Source organism: Stenella coeruleoalba, assembly GCF_951394435.1.
Source record: "Stenella coeruleoalba genome assembly, chromosome: 1".
NCBI classification, from domain to species: domain Eukaryota; kingdom Metazoa; phylum Chordata; class Mammalia; order Artiodactyla; family Delphinidae; genus Stenella; species Stenella coeruleoalba.
In genome coordinates this window covers 14,445,041-14,462,242 of record NC_137169.1, presented here as the reverse complement: position 1 = coordinate 14,462,242, position 17,202 = coordinate 14,445,041, and the positions used below count along the sequence as shown (strand labels likewise).

Here is a 17,202-nt window from a genome sequence, read left to right as displayed (position 1 = left end):
ATAAGCAGTGGTGCTTCCCGTGGCTCTCGGGGTGTCAGCATGAGCCATTTCTCCATGAAGCCTCTTGGTGATTCATTATAGTCATGGGTAATCTTACCAACGGTGGCCTGTTCAGGCAGTGTTTTAGGAAGCACCGCATGTAAAACAGAAGCAACCTCATAATATTCCCGTTCCACATGGTGGGAAATCTAAAGACCTTCCTTGGTCTCATTTCCTAGATTCAAAGTCAAAATCAATCTTTCTTTTTGAGCTAGGTCTAACCTCCCATTGCCCAAATCCTGGTATTAATCCAATATGCTGTGAAAGAAGCAACGCTGAGCTAGGGCGTGAGGAAATTTTCACCCTCTTCCTTCTTTCCCTGCCCATGTTTTGTGCACGCTTGGATGCCGGTGTATTTGTTTCCGTAGCCCGAACTATATAGAAGCGTGGTATGATCCAAAGATCCCCTCCTGTTATTGAGGAAGAATGAAGAACCCGGCATCGTCAGTTAATGATGAGCGATCAGTGGGGTTGGGCGTGCCTGAATATTGTATAATATAGAGAAGACCCTTTCCTTGACTGGAGGGTCACCAGGGACAAAGTCATCTGGCCCCAGATTGGTTGGCATCACATGAGACGAGCAGGAGGAGAGCCCTCTCTGCCCTCGTGTCAGTGATCCAGCTTTCATGGGTCACTCCTCGTCTGCTTATGTTGTTAGGCTTTCCCTTCTAATCTCCCCTTAAGTTTCAGAGGACGTGCTTGATATTTAAGGCTATTTGAATTATATTTGGATTTTTTGAATCACCTCTGAGCTTCTTATCCTTTATGTCTTTAAATGTGTAAGGGGCTGGATGAGTTTCGTGTGTTTTCCTCAGGGTGTCCGTGAGCAAGGTAGCATGGTCTAAATCAAAAAGGTCTCTGCCATCCCTCTGCACGTATACTTATGTCATCCCTTCTGCTTTCTTCTCTCCTTTAGGAGGAGAATGAAGTCACTGAGTTCTTTGTGACCCTGGAGAAGGATCCCCAACAAGAAGACTTCTTACAGGGCAGGATGCCTGGGAACCCGTACAGCAGCAATGAGCCAGGCATTGGGCCACTCATGAGGGATATAAAGAACAAGATTTGCCAGGACTGTGACTTGGTGGCTCTTCTGGAGGATGATAGTGGAATGGAGGTAACAAGCATAGGACACCACTGTCATGGTTAGGGTTCCTTTCCCTCAGGAGCCGATTAACACTGGGCCTCTGTAAATGCGGGCTAAGGATCTCCACCTACCTACCCCACCTGGTGTTCAGGGTAATTACCTGTAAAGGGCTCTGCCCACTGCCTGGCACGTGGGAAGCAAATGGTTGGTGACTGTTGCTTGTCATGGCGCAGGCTTTTATTGTTCTTGTTGCTGTGGCAGAGGCTTTCCAGGGATTCTAAGTTAATGAAGCTCCCTAAATACTGGCACTTTAGCCCCTGTGCAGATTTCTGGCCCTGTATCTGGTACCTTCTGGCAGACAACACTAGGGTCTGGCGTTATCGTATACATGGTGAAAAGCTTGTTGGTGAAATAGAGAAAATTGTCTTCTTTGGTGCTGAGCTGAAATGGATTCAGGATGGGAGAAGGTCCTCAGCAGTTTTTTAACCTGGAGTCCATGGTTTGGGTTAAAGCTGTTTGTAACCCCTGAACTTGCGCACAAAATTCTGCGTGTTGCGCACACACGTGCATTTTTTAGAGAGAGAGAGTCGATGGGTCCCTGACGCACAGACGCTATGCCATAAAGCGCCCTTCGATCTTGAAATGTACTTGCCTTACAATTATTTCCAAATAACAGCATCATTTTCTTTTCTGTTCAGCTTCTAGTGAACAATAAAATCATTAGTTTGGACCTTCCTGTGGCCGAGGTTTACAAGAAGGTCTGGTGTACCACGAATGAGGTATGTGCTTGTTTTCTTGCTTGGAGGTGTGGTTTGACTTGCAGGCTTGTACTAGGAAGAGCCGTTGTTCATCGTCACTTGCCCAGGTGGTAGCAGCATGTAAGGACCTTTACTTCCCCTGTCGGTGTTGGTGTGGAGAAAACCGGTCACCTTGTCCTCCTTGTGAGGCAGCTTACTGGTGAGGGGAGAGGAGTTTCAGAAGGGGTGAGCGTTTCCTGGCCGTGCAGCCGGCCCAGGCAAAGTCTGAGGAAGCCCGGTGATGGGGAGGGCTTGCTGTCAAGAGTGGACACCTCTTGACTGAGATTAATCTCAACTATTATGGGCTTGCTCACTTTTCAGAACATTTTCCAGTACTGTGTCGAGGAGCATAGTTTTTATTTTACTAGTTGGGAAATTGAGACTCAAAAGGCAGTTGTTCTGAAGGAGTGGAAAAGGGAAATGAAGGAAGCATGGTGCTGTGGTCCTTTTGGCCACCTCAGTACCATTTGTCCGCTTATAAAAGTCAGATACTCCACTTCCCCCACTGACATTTTAGCATCAAAACAACCATACAGATTTAATCCCTGATGCACCTAAAAAATTCAGAACAAGCTTCTCTGGGCGCCCTTGTAAATGGTGGTATGGAACCCAAAGAATACACATCGTCAGCCTCCCCTTTTGAACCAGGAGGCAAGAAGTTGGGGATCATTTGTCCCTCCCATTAATGTGCTTAATCCACCAAGGGGTTCTTCTGGCGAAGTCCGGAGTTTGTGGCACCTTTTTATCCGGGCCTTCATCAGCTTCCCTTTTTACTTTATCCCCCATTTCCCTGATAAGCAGCCCATCTCTTCAGCTACAGACAAGGGTCTGTTTTCTGTGTCTCTCTCTTTCTGTCCATGGTCTATGGCTGTCCCCTCTCTTAGTTCCCACTGGGCTTCCACAGCTGGAGATGCTCTGGGACCTGGCCTGACAGGTCCTCTCCCTCCAGGGTTTCGTCTCCTGAAGCTGAGCATGGCTTAGAGGCAGGCAGCTTGGATTAGTATGGTACCTGCTCTCCCACTTAATTTGCTAGAATGTAACTTCAAGCCTCCGTTTCTCACCTCCAAAATGAGGATAATACTACCTGTGCAGAGTGCCTAAGCTGGTACCTGGTGGAGAGTGAAGTCTCATGATCCTCCAGTTTAGGAAAGTTGCTGGAATCTTCTAATTTACAAGACTTATTTCTAGTCATTCTCTCAGGTTGTAGGTTTAGCTTGAGGAAATTTGGATGAATCCTCTCCTTGCTGTGGGGTTATATGAAGACCTCAGGATCTCCCTAGGCAGAGATTGGTGTATTCTGTTTTCTTGCTTTTGATTCCTGAGACTTGAATCGCAGCCCTTTGATCTAATTGACTTCCCTCATCCTGATCCTTTGAGTAGTGGTCCCTATTGATTAGAAAGAATTTATACTCCTGAAGGAGGCACAGGCTTGGAAACAGAACTGGGCTTATAGCTGGATAACTTTGAACAAGCTGCGTAACCTTGTATAGAAGGGTAATATAAAGTGCCTAATTAGCAAAGGGCTTAGCGCAGAGTAAAAACCATAAATACTAGTTGTTATAGTTATTACATAGTTTCAATGAAATTAAGTGAGGTAGTGTCTGTAAAATGCTTCACACAACTCCTGGCCTGTAGTAGACCTTAAATAAAATGAGCTTTCTTTCCAGTAAGTGAATTGTAGTGCATCTGGATTCTAGATTTTGTGGTTAAGACCCTGCAGAGAAATAGAAGTTGTCCACACCGCCGAAGCATTAAGCAAGACCAGGTGTCGAGTCCTTTGCGTTTTCTGGGCCTGTTCACAAGCACATTTCTCCACCTCTGTCTGCTCAGGGAGAGCCCATGAGGATTGTTTACCGGATGCGGGGGCTGCTGGGCGACGCCACCGAGGAGTTTATCGAGTCCCTGGATTCCACCACGGGTACGGCCCTTCCCACAGACGCCGCCGCACGTTCGGTTTGAGGACTGGGAGCTCTGAGCAGCAGTTCACGACCTGGAACTTGGGGGCAGTCTGGGCAGATGCTCTCTTGCAATTCTGTTCAGAATTGAGGGGGGATTACTCCTCTGGCTGAGGAAAAACACGGTTATCAGTGGCCCCGTTCAGATACCGCTGGGACCGTGGGGGGGCGCTGGGGCGAGCGAGCAACAAACGAGTGTTCAGGGCCCCTTATTTAGGGTTTTTGTTTTTGTTTTTTTCGTTAGTGGTTGTAATGCGTGTATTTTCACATATTTGAGTAAACAATTTTAAGTGACTTAAACTTTTAAAAAAGTTACTAAGAGTGAGACAGTGAAGTTTGATATCCAATACTGACCCCTTTTATTGGCTACGTTCTTTAGTGGAGATACGGAAAAGGGAAGTAGCCACCGGCCTGGAAGAGGGCTGTGCTTTATTCCTGGCTTCACCTCCAGTTTTACTTGGCTTCCCTTTTCTTCCAGACGAAGAAGAAGATGAAGAAGAAGTGTATAAGATGGCTGGTGTGATGGCCCAGTGTGAGGGCCTGGAATGCATGCTTAACAGACTGGCAGGGATCAAAGACTTCAAGCAGGGACGCCACCTTCTAACAGTGAGTTGGAGGCAGCGAAGTGGGAGAGGCCCCCATGGACAGAAGCTTGTGACCCCTGCCATTTAACCCTAGGGGGCAGCATGGTGCCGTGGACCAGTGCAAGCCAGTGAAGGACCCGACAGCTTCCTTGGCCCTCTCTGCACTTTAGGCTCCCTCCCCCACTCCCCTCTTCCCTGCTGACTCCTCCCGAAAAACCAGCGTGATAGCAAGCCTTCTGCTATATTTCTTTAGTCACCTGTGGAACCAGTGTCTAATTGTCTTACCCCAAAAAGCTGCACTTGTGTCAATTATTATTATTACTGCTTTTTAAAATGGATTCTGTAAGTAACTCTTTAATTTTTTGTAGGATTTTGTTTGGTTATTCATCCAGCTATCTCACTGGGGAAGAGTAGAGGATTCTAAAGGCATCATACATATTACACTATTGTTTTCACCTCCAGGGAACATGAGAACACACATTATTGCACCCATGTTTTCAGTGAGCCACATGGTTCTGAGCCCCACGGGCCATGAGCTTTGGGATCTTTCTGTTTACTGGTATTAGTTCAGAGTCTGAGTTAGTACTGGCATTTCCCCCAAGACAACAGAGCATCACCTATTCCACGAGGAATTAGTGTCCTTGCCATAGTTTTAGAGACGGCAGAGATATATATATATCCAGCCCACGGGAGCTACTGCTGGAGAACATTGCTGTTGAGATGCAAGCCTGACAGGAGAGCCCAGCCACCGTATCGTGTCTCCTTAAGGAAACTTCGCTGTCCTCTGTATTTCAGGGGGAGTATCTGCTGATTGTACACGACCCCTCTTGGACATTTCTTTCCTGCTTGTCCCCATGTCTTCACTCTCAGATGGTCTCATGGGTTTTGACTGGCTTTTCTTGTCAGGTGCTGCTGAAATTATTCAGTTACTGCGTGAAGGTGAAAGTCAACCGGCAGCAGCTGGTCAAGCTGGAAATGAACACTTTGAATGTCATGCTGGGGACTCTCAACCTGGTAAAGAGTGTGGGCTGCAAAAGGCAAAGCATGAGCCTCGGTGGGGGGTCCTGGGTGGGGAGACGTCTCACTTCTGGGCTCAAGTGAAGTGGATTTGTGGCCTTTTCAAGCCCTTTCTGTCTAACTGATGGGCACAGAGGCTTGAATTATTCAGGCTGTTCCTTATCCTCCTGCTGGCTCACCCTGTGCTGCTGCCATGACACCCAAGAGTGTCCTTGTTTCTTTCCTGAATTCAGATGAGAAGCGAGAGGAAGTTAGTCCCTACACCAGCGCAGACTGCACCCCAGTGGGAAAGTAGTGCCACTCACCTCAGGGCAACCAGAAAGAAACCGAAACGTCGTTTTCACTGTCCTCAGAAACCCACACACTGCATGTCTCTCCATGCATGTACACGTACACACGCACGCACAGAATTTCCGGAATGTAATGCCACAAAGAACATCCTTGAGGAGCAGATCCCATGAGCAGTGAGTGGTTATGGTCTGTCCCTAGAGTGACTGGGCCTCCTTCTCCTGCAGGCCCTGGTAGCTGAGCAAGAAAGCAAGGACAGTGGTGGTGCAGCTGTGGCCGAGCAGGTGCTTAGCATTATGGAGATCATTCTGGATGAGTCCAATGCTGAGCCCCTGAGTGAGGACAAGGTGAGTGGAGCCCGGTTTGTCCACCCGCAGACATCGTCTCATTGCCAGCCATTGGCTGGTTTGTGTCTAGCTGTGTCAACCAAGAGTGATTGAACCTGCCCAGCTCACGGTGACATCGTTATGTTAAAGCCTGAAATCTGGATTCAGCGGAAACAAAGCTGACTATTCCAGTTGATAGACAAGGGCCTTAGTCCAACCCCTCAATTCACAGTTGAGGAAGCTCCAAGCCCAGAGAGATGAAGTGAGCCGTTCAATATCATATAGTCGGTTACTGTACAGTTGAAGGCCTAGAACTCAGGTCTGCAGCTCCCAGTTCAGTTTCTCTCCACTTAGCACACCCACACATTCCTGTTCTTGTTGGTGCTGATGGTTTGGCTAGAGATATGACCAAATGAATACCAGGCAGCCTGCATTCTCTCGGGGGAGGGGAAGATTGTGTTGGTATATTTTGACCACCTGAGACTATTAACAGAGCCACCGCAGAAAGTTAGAAACTAATTTATGAGGTAGAACTCACACTGCTGATTAATTCCCCAGGAAGTGCTGAGACACTGTTCTTCTAGGGCTACTTCTGATGGCTCTGATGGAAATGGATGACCATTAAGGGCCCCAAAGTCCCAACCTTATTAGCGGGCCTCCCATCCTCTCTCTTACTGCAGGGCAACCTCCTCCTGACGGGTGACAAAGATCAACTCGTGATGCTCTTGGACCAGATCAACAGCACCTTTGTTCGCTCCAACCCCAGCGTGCTCCAGGGCCTGCTTCGCATCATCCCATACCTGTCCTTCGGGGAGGTGGAGAAAATGCAGATCTTGGTGGAGCGGTTCAAACCATACTGCAGCTTTGATAAGTATGTTGCTTAGATTTCAGACAGCTACACGAGAGTGTCTGTGAAAACCCTGAACTAGTTCTGTGAGACTAAGGAAGAATCACATGAGTTTCTATTAGATTTTTGTGTGCTAGTCTGGCCTTTAAGGGGCTTGGTCTAACTGGGGAGGCAAAAAGTAAAATACATTGTGTTAAAGTAGCACCTGGTGAGGCAGAGAAGAAGTGGTTGGTGACACGGTAAGGAGATACGACAAGCTGGAGGGAGTCATGTGTGCAAAAGCATGAAAATGCAAGACGGGGTTGGGAGCTAGGGGGGCGTGGCAGGAGCCGGATGAGAAGGGTATGCTCAGGAGTTTACACTTGATCCTATATGCCATTGAAGCTTGTCAACCAAGAAAAGGACGTGATCGGCTTTTGTTCCTCCTTTCACACGCTCGGGGTCTTTGCTCTTTCCTCCTAGGTATGACGAAGATCACAGTGGTGATGATAAAGTCTTCCTGGACTGCTTCTGTAAAATCGCAGCTGGCATCAAGAACAACAGCAATGGGCATCAGCTAAAGGATCTGATTCTCCAGAAGGGAATCACCCAGAATGCACTTGACTATATGAAAAAGCACATTCCCAGTGCCAAGAAGTAAGCGGCACCGCTGTCAGAGGGGCTGCTTTCCTTCCCCTCTTCCTGGTTCCTTTTCTCCTTCATCGTCTTGGCATCCCTCTGCCTTCCTTGGGGTCTCCCTCCCTTCTGGAAGCTGTCAAGGTGACTCTGCAGCCCTTGGGGCTGTGGGAGAGGATGGCAGTTTGTTGGCTTCTGTTTCGAGGGAACAGAAACTTCTATCTGGTTTCACTTCAATCTGGTTTCTCAGCTGAGTTGGGTGGTCCTTTGTGATTCCTTATGGTACGCTTGTAGGGTCACATCTAAACAAGCCAGAATCAACAGCCGGTTTCTAGGTGGCCTTTGCTTCTCTGGCCTGCTCATAAGCCTCTCTCTGCTTTGCAGTTTGGATGCGGACATCTGGAAAAAGTTTTTGTCTCGCCCAGCCCTGCCGTTTATCTTGAGACTTCTTCGGGGGCTGGCCATCCAGCACCCTGCCACCCAGGTGAGTAACCAGCATGCAACGCGGGCCTTATTCTGGAGCAGGACACGTCGTGGGAGGGAACCACACCCTCTCTCCTCATCTGCCACGACTGAGTGAAGGTAACCACCTTGATTAGCCTTGAGATGGGAGTTGCCCTAATATATAAGACTCCCAGATTAGAAGGACTCTCAGAAGTCATCTGGTTCATCTCTCTGTGTGCAGACAGGACTGAGTTCATTTGTGATTTCCTCATTCAACTCATTCTTATGTGGGGCTTCTTTATCTCACGGCTTAGCTGAGCAGCAGTTGTGAGGGTGTGGCTGGCCAGAGGGTAAAAAGAGTTTCGATTTCTGGCTGTAGTCCCTGGGACATTTGTAATGCCATCACTACCATTTTCTGCTCTGCCCCAGGCAGCCAAAAACTTGGTTCTCAGGGAGGCCCAACCCTGTCCGCCGGATTGCTCCTTCCTGATAGTCACTGGGCTGAGCTATCTGTTACTCTCACAAACTCTAATTGGCCCAGACAGGTGGCCAGTCTGGATTTCTTTTTTTTTAATTAAACTTTTTATTTTGAGATTATTGTAGATTTACACGCAGTTGTTAAGAAATAATACAGAGATGTCGTGCGTACCTATTACTTAGTTTCTTTCAATGGGAACGCCTTGCAAAACTATAGGAAATTTATCACAGCCAGGATATTGACATCCATGCAGTCAAGATTCGGGACCATTTCCTTGCCGCAGGGATCCCTCTTCTTGTCCTATTTGTTTGTTTGTTTATCTATTTATTTATTTATTTATTTATTTAGGCTGTGTTGGGTCTTTGTTGCTGTGCAAGGGCTTTCTTTAGTTGCAGTGAGCGGGGGCTACTCTTCGTTGCGGTGCGCGGGCTTCTCATTGCAGTGGCTTCTCTTGTTGCGGACCACAGGCTCTAGGCGTACAGGCTTCAGTAGTTGCGGTGCGTGAGCTCAGTAGTTGTGGCTCGCGGCCTCTAGAGCGCAGGCTCAGTAGTTGTGGTGCACAGGCTTAGTTGCTCCGCAGCATGTGGGATCTTCCCAGACCAGGACTCGAACCCGTGTCCCCTGCGTTGGCAGGCGGATCCTTAACCACTGTGCCACCAGGGAAGTCCCTATCCTTTTATAGCCGCATCCACCTGCCCTGGCAACCACTGATCTTCTCCATCTCTGTAATTTTGTCCTGTCAAGAATGTTGTATACTAAATGGAATCATAAAGCATGTAACCTTTGGGGATTGGCTTTGTTCACTCGGCATAACTTTTTGGCGGTTTGTCCTGGTTGTTGTATGTATTAGTCGTTTGTTCCTTTTTACTGCTGAGTATTGCCCATGGCGGGGGTGCACCGTGACCCGTTTAACCATCACCCATTAAAGGGTGTCTGGGTTGTTGCCATTTTGAGGCTGCTATGAATAAAGTGGCTGTGAATGTTCACGTGCAGGTATTTGTGAATAAGTTTCCATTTCTTTGGGGTAAATGCCCAAGACTGCAGTTACTGGCTTGTGTAGTAGTTGCATTATTTTGTTTTACAAGAAGCTGCCAAACAGTTTTCTAGAGGCTGCACCGCTTCACATTCCCATCGGCAGGGTGCGAGCGGTCCGCTTTATCCGCATCCTCGCCAGCATTTGGTGGTGCGTCAGCCGTGCTGATAGACGTAGAGTGATGGTTTCAGAGTGGTTTTAATTTGTTTTCTCTGATGGATAATGACACTCACTGCACATCTTTTCATGTCTTTCATCTGTCTGTCTGCTTCAGTGAAATGTATGTCCATATTTTTTGCCCATTTTCTAGTAGTAGTGTTTGTGTTTTCAGTGTTGAGTTTTGAGAGTCCTCAGGGCTGCATTTTTTGGTGGTTGTTTAGAGCTGTCTATCTTGAGTATAGTTCCACATTGTCATTTAGTGATCTGTTCTGATAACTCACTCCAAAAATGTGGTTAATTGGCTACAGTAAAGGTTCTTCCATATGTCTCACTCAAATAACCATAGTACTCAACTTTTGTTCAGTTCAGTGGAAATAGTCATAATTATTACACCTTACGGATAATTCTTCCTACGTAAGAGTTTTCACTTATTTTTTTCCCCCCTATCCTTGTAACATCTTTATTTTGAATGTGGGTAAGTCAAGGGACGGAATTGTCATTTGGCCAGTGGCAACACATTGACCTGAGAACTCAGGTCAGGGGATTCCAAGCTTATTCTTAGTTACTAAATTGAATTCTTTTTTAAAAACAAGGCTTCGTCTAGTTAGATACTTGGCATTCATACTTCTCACCATTCACTTCTCTTTTAGCACGTATTTATGTAGTGCCTGTCCTGTACCTGTGCTGCGCTAGGTTGAGGCAACGTTGGCAGATGAGACAGTCACAGCTCCCTCTGGGAGCTTACTGTCTGGTGGAAGATAGAGCCGAGGACATAGTGATAACAGAGCTGGGGGTAAATGCAGTGTGGAAGGGGTCAAAGGGAAGGGGATTTCTAACAGGAGAATAGGGCGCCCGCAGAGGTTCAGAGGTGAGAGAGCTTAAAGCATTCCAGGAATTGAAAGCAGTTGCATTGGAGGTGAGACGTGGCAAGAGCCGGCACTGGAGATGTAAGCGTGGGTCCACATCACATGCCCCACGGAGGAGAGTGTGGATTCTCTCCTGAGGGTAGTGCGCCTGGCCGTACCCTAGAGGATGAATTGGATGGAGGTGACAAGGGAGGTGGGAAGAACAGTTGGCAGGCTTTTATTGTGATCTAGGTGAGAAGCCATGGCGGCTGAACTCCAGTTAGTGAGGTGGACAGTGAGTGGATTCGACAGAGATCTGGGAGGTGGAATAAATGGGACTTGGAGATTGATTGCACGTCGGCAGTGAAGAAGCTGGGTGAATCAAGAACTCCGTTCCGTATCTGGACTGAGTGACAGGAGTGGTGATGCCATTGAAAGAGATGGGGAACTAGGAGGTTTGGGAGTGAGTGAGGGGGAGGAGAGTCTGTGATGTTAGATTATTAGTGTGTGCTCTGTCCTCCTAACTAGAGTGTAAGCCTCAGGTGGGTAGGAGCTTCACGTGTGTGCACACACGTGCACACAGTACACAGCCCGAATGTTAAGTCTAGGGGACCCGTGGAGTATTCAGTAGGCAGTTGAACTACGAGTTCAGCGTTGAGGAGCATGAGACGAGACAGCCTGTCATTTCGCTGAGGTATGAAGTGGACGCGTACCTGCTGGGAAAACAGATCTATGAGCTAGTGAGTGACCTGAGTTGAGTGCTGAGCTTTCACATTGCAAGTTGGCTTTGTTGTTGTCGATTTATCGTCAACTGTGTGGTAACTGGCGTCAGCTCACCAGTGATGGGGTGGAGCGGATTTCACAGTGGGCTCCCCTGGAGAGCTTTTGCGGATTCCCCCTGCCTTCAGTGTTGTGACGTTCTCCCACCCCTGTGGGTAGTGTGGTGCTGTCGTGTAGCAGCTGCCGGCATTTTTAAGCACAGGAGGTTTTTGTTTACATCTATTTCTTTCTAAGTTTTTTCTTATCCCCACTCCCACGTGTAGTTGTACATCTGGAATCCCTAGGTCGAGAAAACTGCTGTGCTCCTGGGTTTGGTGGACGCGGATGAAGAGCTCAGCACAGCCCCCGTGAACATCAAGGGCCTTCTTTGCTTGGTGTGGTTGCTGAGTTCACCACTGAGGCCTCATCAGGGGCTGCTTCTCCAGGGACTCTTATCTGAGCCCCTCTCACTTTTACCGTGCTGAGCACTTTACGTATGGCATCTGATTTAATCCTCATGGCGGCCCTGGCCTGCCCCCATTTCATAGACAGGGTTATGGAGACTGAAGAGCGTGGTGACTAGTCAGAGGTTGGTGGCAGAGCCTAACCTCCTCCATTTGTCCGAATCTCTTGAAGTGTAAAATCAGAGAATCTGATTGAAACCAAGCAGATGACATGAGATTGTGCACATTTTTTAAACCTTTAAGCTCCTGAGAAGAACACTTGTTTACATAATTGGAGGCCTTCATCTCTTTGGTCCCTTCTTAACAGGTTCTGATCGGAACCGACTCCATTACAAACCTGCATAAACTGGAGCAGGTGTCCAGCGATGAGGGCATTGGGACCCTGGCAGAGAACCTGCTGGAGGCGCTGCGGGAACACCCTGACGTAAACAAGAAGATAGACGCGGCCCGCAGGGAGACACGGGCCGAGAAGAAGCGCATGGCCATGGCCATGAGGCAGAAGGCTCTGGGCACGCTGGGCATGACGGTACAGCCACGCCCGGGTCCCCGCATTCTTGCCTACCCTGTGGCACAGTCATTTGTGCTCTGGGGTTTCAGAGCTGGGGTTGGGGATGGTGAAGGTGAACGCTGTGGGCAGGGGGTCGGTGTACTGGGCACGGCGCTAGGTGCTTCACCTTCTTTCATCTTCCCGACAACCCTTAGATGTGTGACTATCATTGTTCTATACGGATGAGGCTCAGAGGTTAAATGACTTAACAAGTTCGCAGAAGCATTAAAAATGGTGATAACCATTGTTTATCAAGGATTTACTATATGCCAGGCACTGTGCTTAGGCAGCCTCCTTGTAAGATTGTATTTAAGCCCTCATGTGCTTTTCTGAGAGGTTGATTTTACACCCATTTTTCAGATGAACTAATTGAAGCTAAGAGGTGAAGTAAATCAGCAAGGCACATAACTAACAAGTGGCTGACAGGCGTTTGAACCTGGGTCTGTTCGACAAGAAGGGCTCTGTGCTCTTCTGTCCTACCTTGGAGGAGGCAGAGGTCCTGTGAGGGCCTTCTCCAGACCAGTGAACTTGAGTGTCGGCAGTTTTAAAACTCCCATGGGAACCGTAAATGACTCATGCTGCAGCGGCCCTTGTCAGCCGGGAGTCGGTCTTGCTGGCGCAAAGAAAGGGGGCTTCTTTGTTGGCAAGTGGCAACTTGCCAGGGCTCTCGCTGGATGGTTTCCTCTGCTTCAGTGGTTCCTGTAGGAAGAGAATAGCAGGAGAATCTGGGTCTTTACCCTCATTAGAAGCCAACTAAAGAGATTTCCTTTCAGTACAGCAGTCCTTTTCATGTATGTGGAAGGTCAACCCTGTGCCTGCGTGTCCCCAAGCTGCAGTGGGAGGGTGCGTGGAAATTCCTGTCTGACGTGCCACCTGGGGTTCCCCTTACAGACCAATGAGAAGGGCCAGGTCGTGACCAAGACGGCGCTCCTGAAGCAGATGGAGGAGCTGATCGAGGAGCCGGGCCTCACATGCTGCATCTGCAGGGAGGGGTACAAGTTCCAGGTGCGGTCAGTCCCAAGCCCCGGTGGCCTCCCTCGCCTGAGGCCTTTTTGTTCTTAGGCCAGAGTCAAGGCTCGTATCTTAGGGCCAGCTGTCCTCTCTAAAGGTGGGAAGGCAGACTGATCTGAACGGTAGTCTTCATCGTCATCAACAGCTACCACTCACTGGGTCCCTTCTGTGTGCCAGGCCCTGTGCCCAGAGCCTTTATGTAAACTGGGTAATTTTATCTTTAAACCTGTAAAAAGCCCTAATTTATGGATGAGAAAACAAAGTTCATGTAGCAGAGCCAGAGTTCTAGCCCAGGCTTTTCTGACTTCAGACCTGGGGCTTTTAAAAACACATCATGCTGCTTCCATATTCAGATAACCTGGGGAGAAGGTCAGGACCTTGGCTTTCTGGGCTCCACCTAACTCGATTTAACACCCAAAGGAGCACAACAGCAAGTGACCAGTTTGCTCCCCTAAAGGCCTAAAAGTCATCCCTCTTCCTCTCCAGCTTGAATTTATTACTTAGCGCCCAAGCCTGTCGAAGGGGCACTACCCTGGGCCACAAGCCCTGTAAGTCCTGCTGTGACACAGGCTCCTTGGAGCTTTCTGGTCAGTTTTGAAAAACAAGTGACTTAACAAGAAGGCACTTTATTCTTCATTTTCAGATAAAAGAAGCAAAAAGGAAGGGACCGTTCAGGCTCGCATTTCTGCCCTTCTGTCTCGCAGCATCCACTTTATTTCAGTTGCTCCCCACAACCCTCATTTCACTGGGGCTCTGCCCAGCCAAGTGCTTAACCAGGAGACTGAGGGGCTCACCATCACCCCCTTTCCTGAATGCATCCCTTCCTAGGACTTCCTAGGACTGAGGGGCTCACCATCACCCCCTTTCCTGAATGCATCCCTTCCTAGGATCGTAGACCCTCGGGGCCCCTCTGCTCTGCTTCACCTCCTTTCACAGCCTGCCTTGGAGTTTCACCTCTCCTCCTTTTTATGTTATCTATCTTTGCAGCCCACCAAGGTCCTGGGCATTTATACCTTCACCAAGCGGGTAGCCTTAGAGGAGATGGAGAACAAGCCCCGGAAACAGCAGGGCTACAGCACCGTGTCCCACTTCAACATCGTGCACTACGATTGCCACCTGGCTGCCGTCAGGTGGGCCTGGCTCTTGCGGAGCGGCTCCTTCACTAGGCCTCCCCTTGCGTGTGCTTCAGTACTAGCCCTGTGTGACTTCAGGGGAGCGGGCAGCTCGCCAGAGGCCCTGGACTGGGAGGGGGTGGGACTGCCATCCCTGAGGCTTTAATTCTCTTCCTTAGGCTCTGCAAAGTATGGTGCCCTACCTTCAGCCATACAGGCCCAAGTGCCATTCCTGCCATATAATCTGGAAAAGATTCTTGGCTTTTGGGCCAAGGCTGGTGAGAGCAGCCTTGCTTACTAGAGGCGGTGAAGCTGGCATTTACCATCGTGGTTACAAACGGCTGCTCCTCTCTGTAGAGTCAGGCACACGGGCCAGCACTTCCTTAGTGTCAGCAAACCCTCCTCCACCCCTACGCGCCCAGGTGCCTGGTTGCCAGATTAATTCCAGCAGTCACTCGTCCCTGCTCTCCTCCCAATCCAGGCTGGCTCGAGGCCGGGAAGAGTGGGAAAGTGCCGCCCTTCAGAACGCCAACACTAAGTGCAACGGTCTCCTTCCCGTCTGGGGGCCCCATGTCCCTGAGTCAGCTTTTGCCACCTGTCTGGCAAGGTGAGTGTGGAGCATCTTGCATGGTAGAAAAGAGAGGATTCCCAGGAGATGGGGGAAGATCAGCTGTCAGCCCCGGCCCCGGGGAAGCCATCTCCTGTCACCTTCATCAGGAATCTGTGTCTGTCTCTGCTTCCTGACAGGGGAGCCCATCCGGAAGAGAGGGGACTCTGCTGGGAGAAGCCAGCACCCTCAGCGTCTGGGGCCCCAGGTGGAATCTCTGGTTATCTGCTACCTCTCCTCCTTTGCTGATCTTAGGACACAAAACACAGGACCCCTGACTTGGTCCTTGAGGCCAAAATTTCCCCGAGTTCACTTCTATTTCTCTGAGGTTTAAATAATGAAAATAGCTTGATGGCGTGGGGAACATCGGGCTCCTTTCAAAGCCTCCCTTGTCCTAAGATCCAGAGTAGAGTAGCGAAACCTTCTGTGAGGTCCTCATCTCTTGCAGATGCCTTGTGCAGTGGTGCCCCACTCCAAGTCCTATTGTAAAGCTCGGGGATGAAAAGATACTTACCATAAACCAGGCACTTGGCAGTAATAATGATGAAAGTCATGTTGGGCAGCATGTGGAACTGCTTACTGAGTGTTGTTATTATACACGTTCTACAGATGAAGAGACTGAGGCACAGACTTACTCAGGGGCAGAGTCCAGGTGGTTGGTGATGTACATTGACATAGGAAGACCTTTTATTTGGAGGTTGAGGAGATGATTCTTATGGATGGATCACCTTGTCAGTCAGAATGAATAAGTTCTACATTTCTTCTCTCAAAATGCACTTCCAGATGTGGTCACAATATGTCCTATGACATTAGTCCATCAAGAAATGCACCCCCTTCCCCCCCCCGCCCCCAAACCGGCACGTTCTCCTCAAAGCTTGGAGAGCATCGCGTTCAGTCACAGCAGAAACAAAAGTGTGCTCTGCTCTTGTCTTCCCCCGAGCCCAGCCCTTGTCCTTGACTCCCCCTTTCATTCTCGATCCGTCTGTGTAACCTTCACAGCCATCAGGCCGAGGGGGGCTCTGCCTTCCCAGCTGGGTCTTCACCAGGGAGCTTGCTTCCGCTTCACCACCTGTTCTCTTCTCCCAGGCACAATACTTACCTCCAGGAGTGCACGGGCCAGCGGGAGCCCACGTACCAGCTCAACATCCACGACACCAAGCTGCTGTTCCTGCGCTTCGCCATGGAGCAGTCCTTCAGCGCGGACACTGGAGGGGGCGGCCGGGAGAGCAACATCCACCTGATCCCGTACATCATCCACACCGTGCTTTACGTCCTGAACACGTCAGTACCGCGCGCCTCGGGTTCCTCTGCCCGACAAGCTCTCCCGGCTTGTCTGTAGCCGCTCTAGTTAGCTCTAGAACGAATGAATGGCCCCAGGCAGCCTTTACCGAAGTAGGAATGTTCATCTGCGCCTCTTTGGAATCACACAGAATAAAGAGTACGGTGGCTTCCTTTTCCAAAACTGTCTCATCTACCAGCACGGGCAGCCAAGGGCTGCCTCCTTGGACTGACCTTCAGCCCAGAGGGGAGCAGGAAGTGGGAGAGGCCAGATCATCGAAGCTTCTACTTCAGTGTAGCTGCTACTTGCAAGACTATTCCCTTGGATGGGGGGGGGCCATGGGTCACTGTCAAAGGCACACAGGCTGTTCCAGGTGAGCGTTTCACAGCTGGAGGATGTGGCAGGACCGAGGGCCTGGACTTGCTATCCCTGTCTCTTCTTCAGTGAGTGAGGCTTCTGGCAGCTGTGAGCGGGGAGGTGTTGTTGAAGATTATTTGGGAAAGTCAGCTGAGAAGGAAGGTAGCCCAGAAAAAAAACGGGCCTGTGCTTCAGGCCTGAGCAGTGCTGATCGCTGGTGTCCGTGGGGCCTTTGACAGAGCCGTTGCCCCTTTTTGGCAGCAGTGGGGTGGAGGGGGTCGCCCCAGTCTCCGGGGAGCAAAGCAGACCCAGAGAGGCCGCATGATTTGTCTAGCAGAACACAGCTGGTGGCTTCCGATGTCACTGTGTCTTTGAAATGCCAGACGCTCGTAACTCATGCTTAGTTTCCTTAGTTGGGGAGGGAGCGGGCTGTGTCCTGATGGTCTCGGTCAGTTAGAGGCCAAGCCGGAAGCTGCACGAAGAGGCACTGTTTCCCAGCCACAGCCTGCTTCCCTCGCTGGTTCACGCTGGTGTGAGCTTGGTCACGGTGGGCGT

General features: G+C 49.6%; 1 protein-coding gene across 8 annotated transcripts in view; it reads left to right on the top strand.

Moving 5' to 3' along the window:
* UBR4 (ubiquitin protein ligase E3 component n-recognin 4) overlaps positions 1-17,202 on the top strand; it is a 128,553-nt gene that overhangs the window by 101,179 nt on the left and 10,172 nt on the right. For all 8 annotated transcript variants that reach the window (XM_079912598.1, XM_079912599.1, XM_079912597.1 and 5 more), the window contains 14 exons: positions 956-1,153; positions 1,822-1,902; positions 3,751-3,838; positions 4,354-4,481; positions 5,366-5,473; positions 5,992-6,111; positions 6,771-6,961; positions 7,400-7,573; positions 7,937-8,036; positions 12,042-12,260; positions 13,173-13,286; positions 14,280-14,422; positions 14,886-15,011; positions 16,098-16,292. In XM_079912598.1, the coding sequence (XP_079768724.1) occupies positions 956-1,153; positions 1,822-1,902; positions 3,751-3,838; positions 4,354-4,481; positions 5,366-5,473; positions 5,992-6,111; positions 6,771-6,961; positions 7,400-7,573; positions 7,937-8,036; positions 12,042-12,260; positions 13,173-13,286; positions 14,280-14,422; positions 14,886-15,011; positions 16,098-16,292 (1,985 nt within the window). The remainder of the gene's footprint in view (positions 1-955; positions 1,154-1,821; positions 1,903-3,750; positions 3,839-4,353; positions 4,482-5,365; positions 5,474-5,991; positions 6,112-6,770; positions 6,962-7,399; positions 7,574-7,936; positions 8,037-12,041; positions 12,261-13,172; positions 13,287-14,279; positions 14,423-14,885; positions 15,012-16,097; positions 16,293-17,202) is intronic.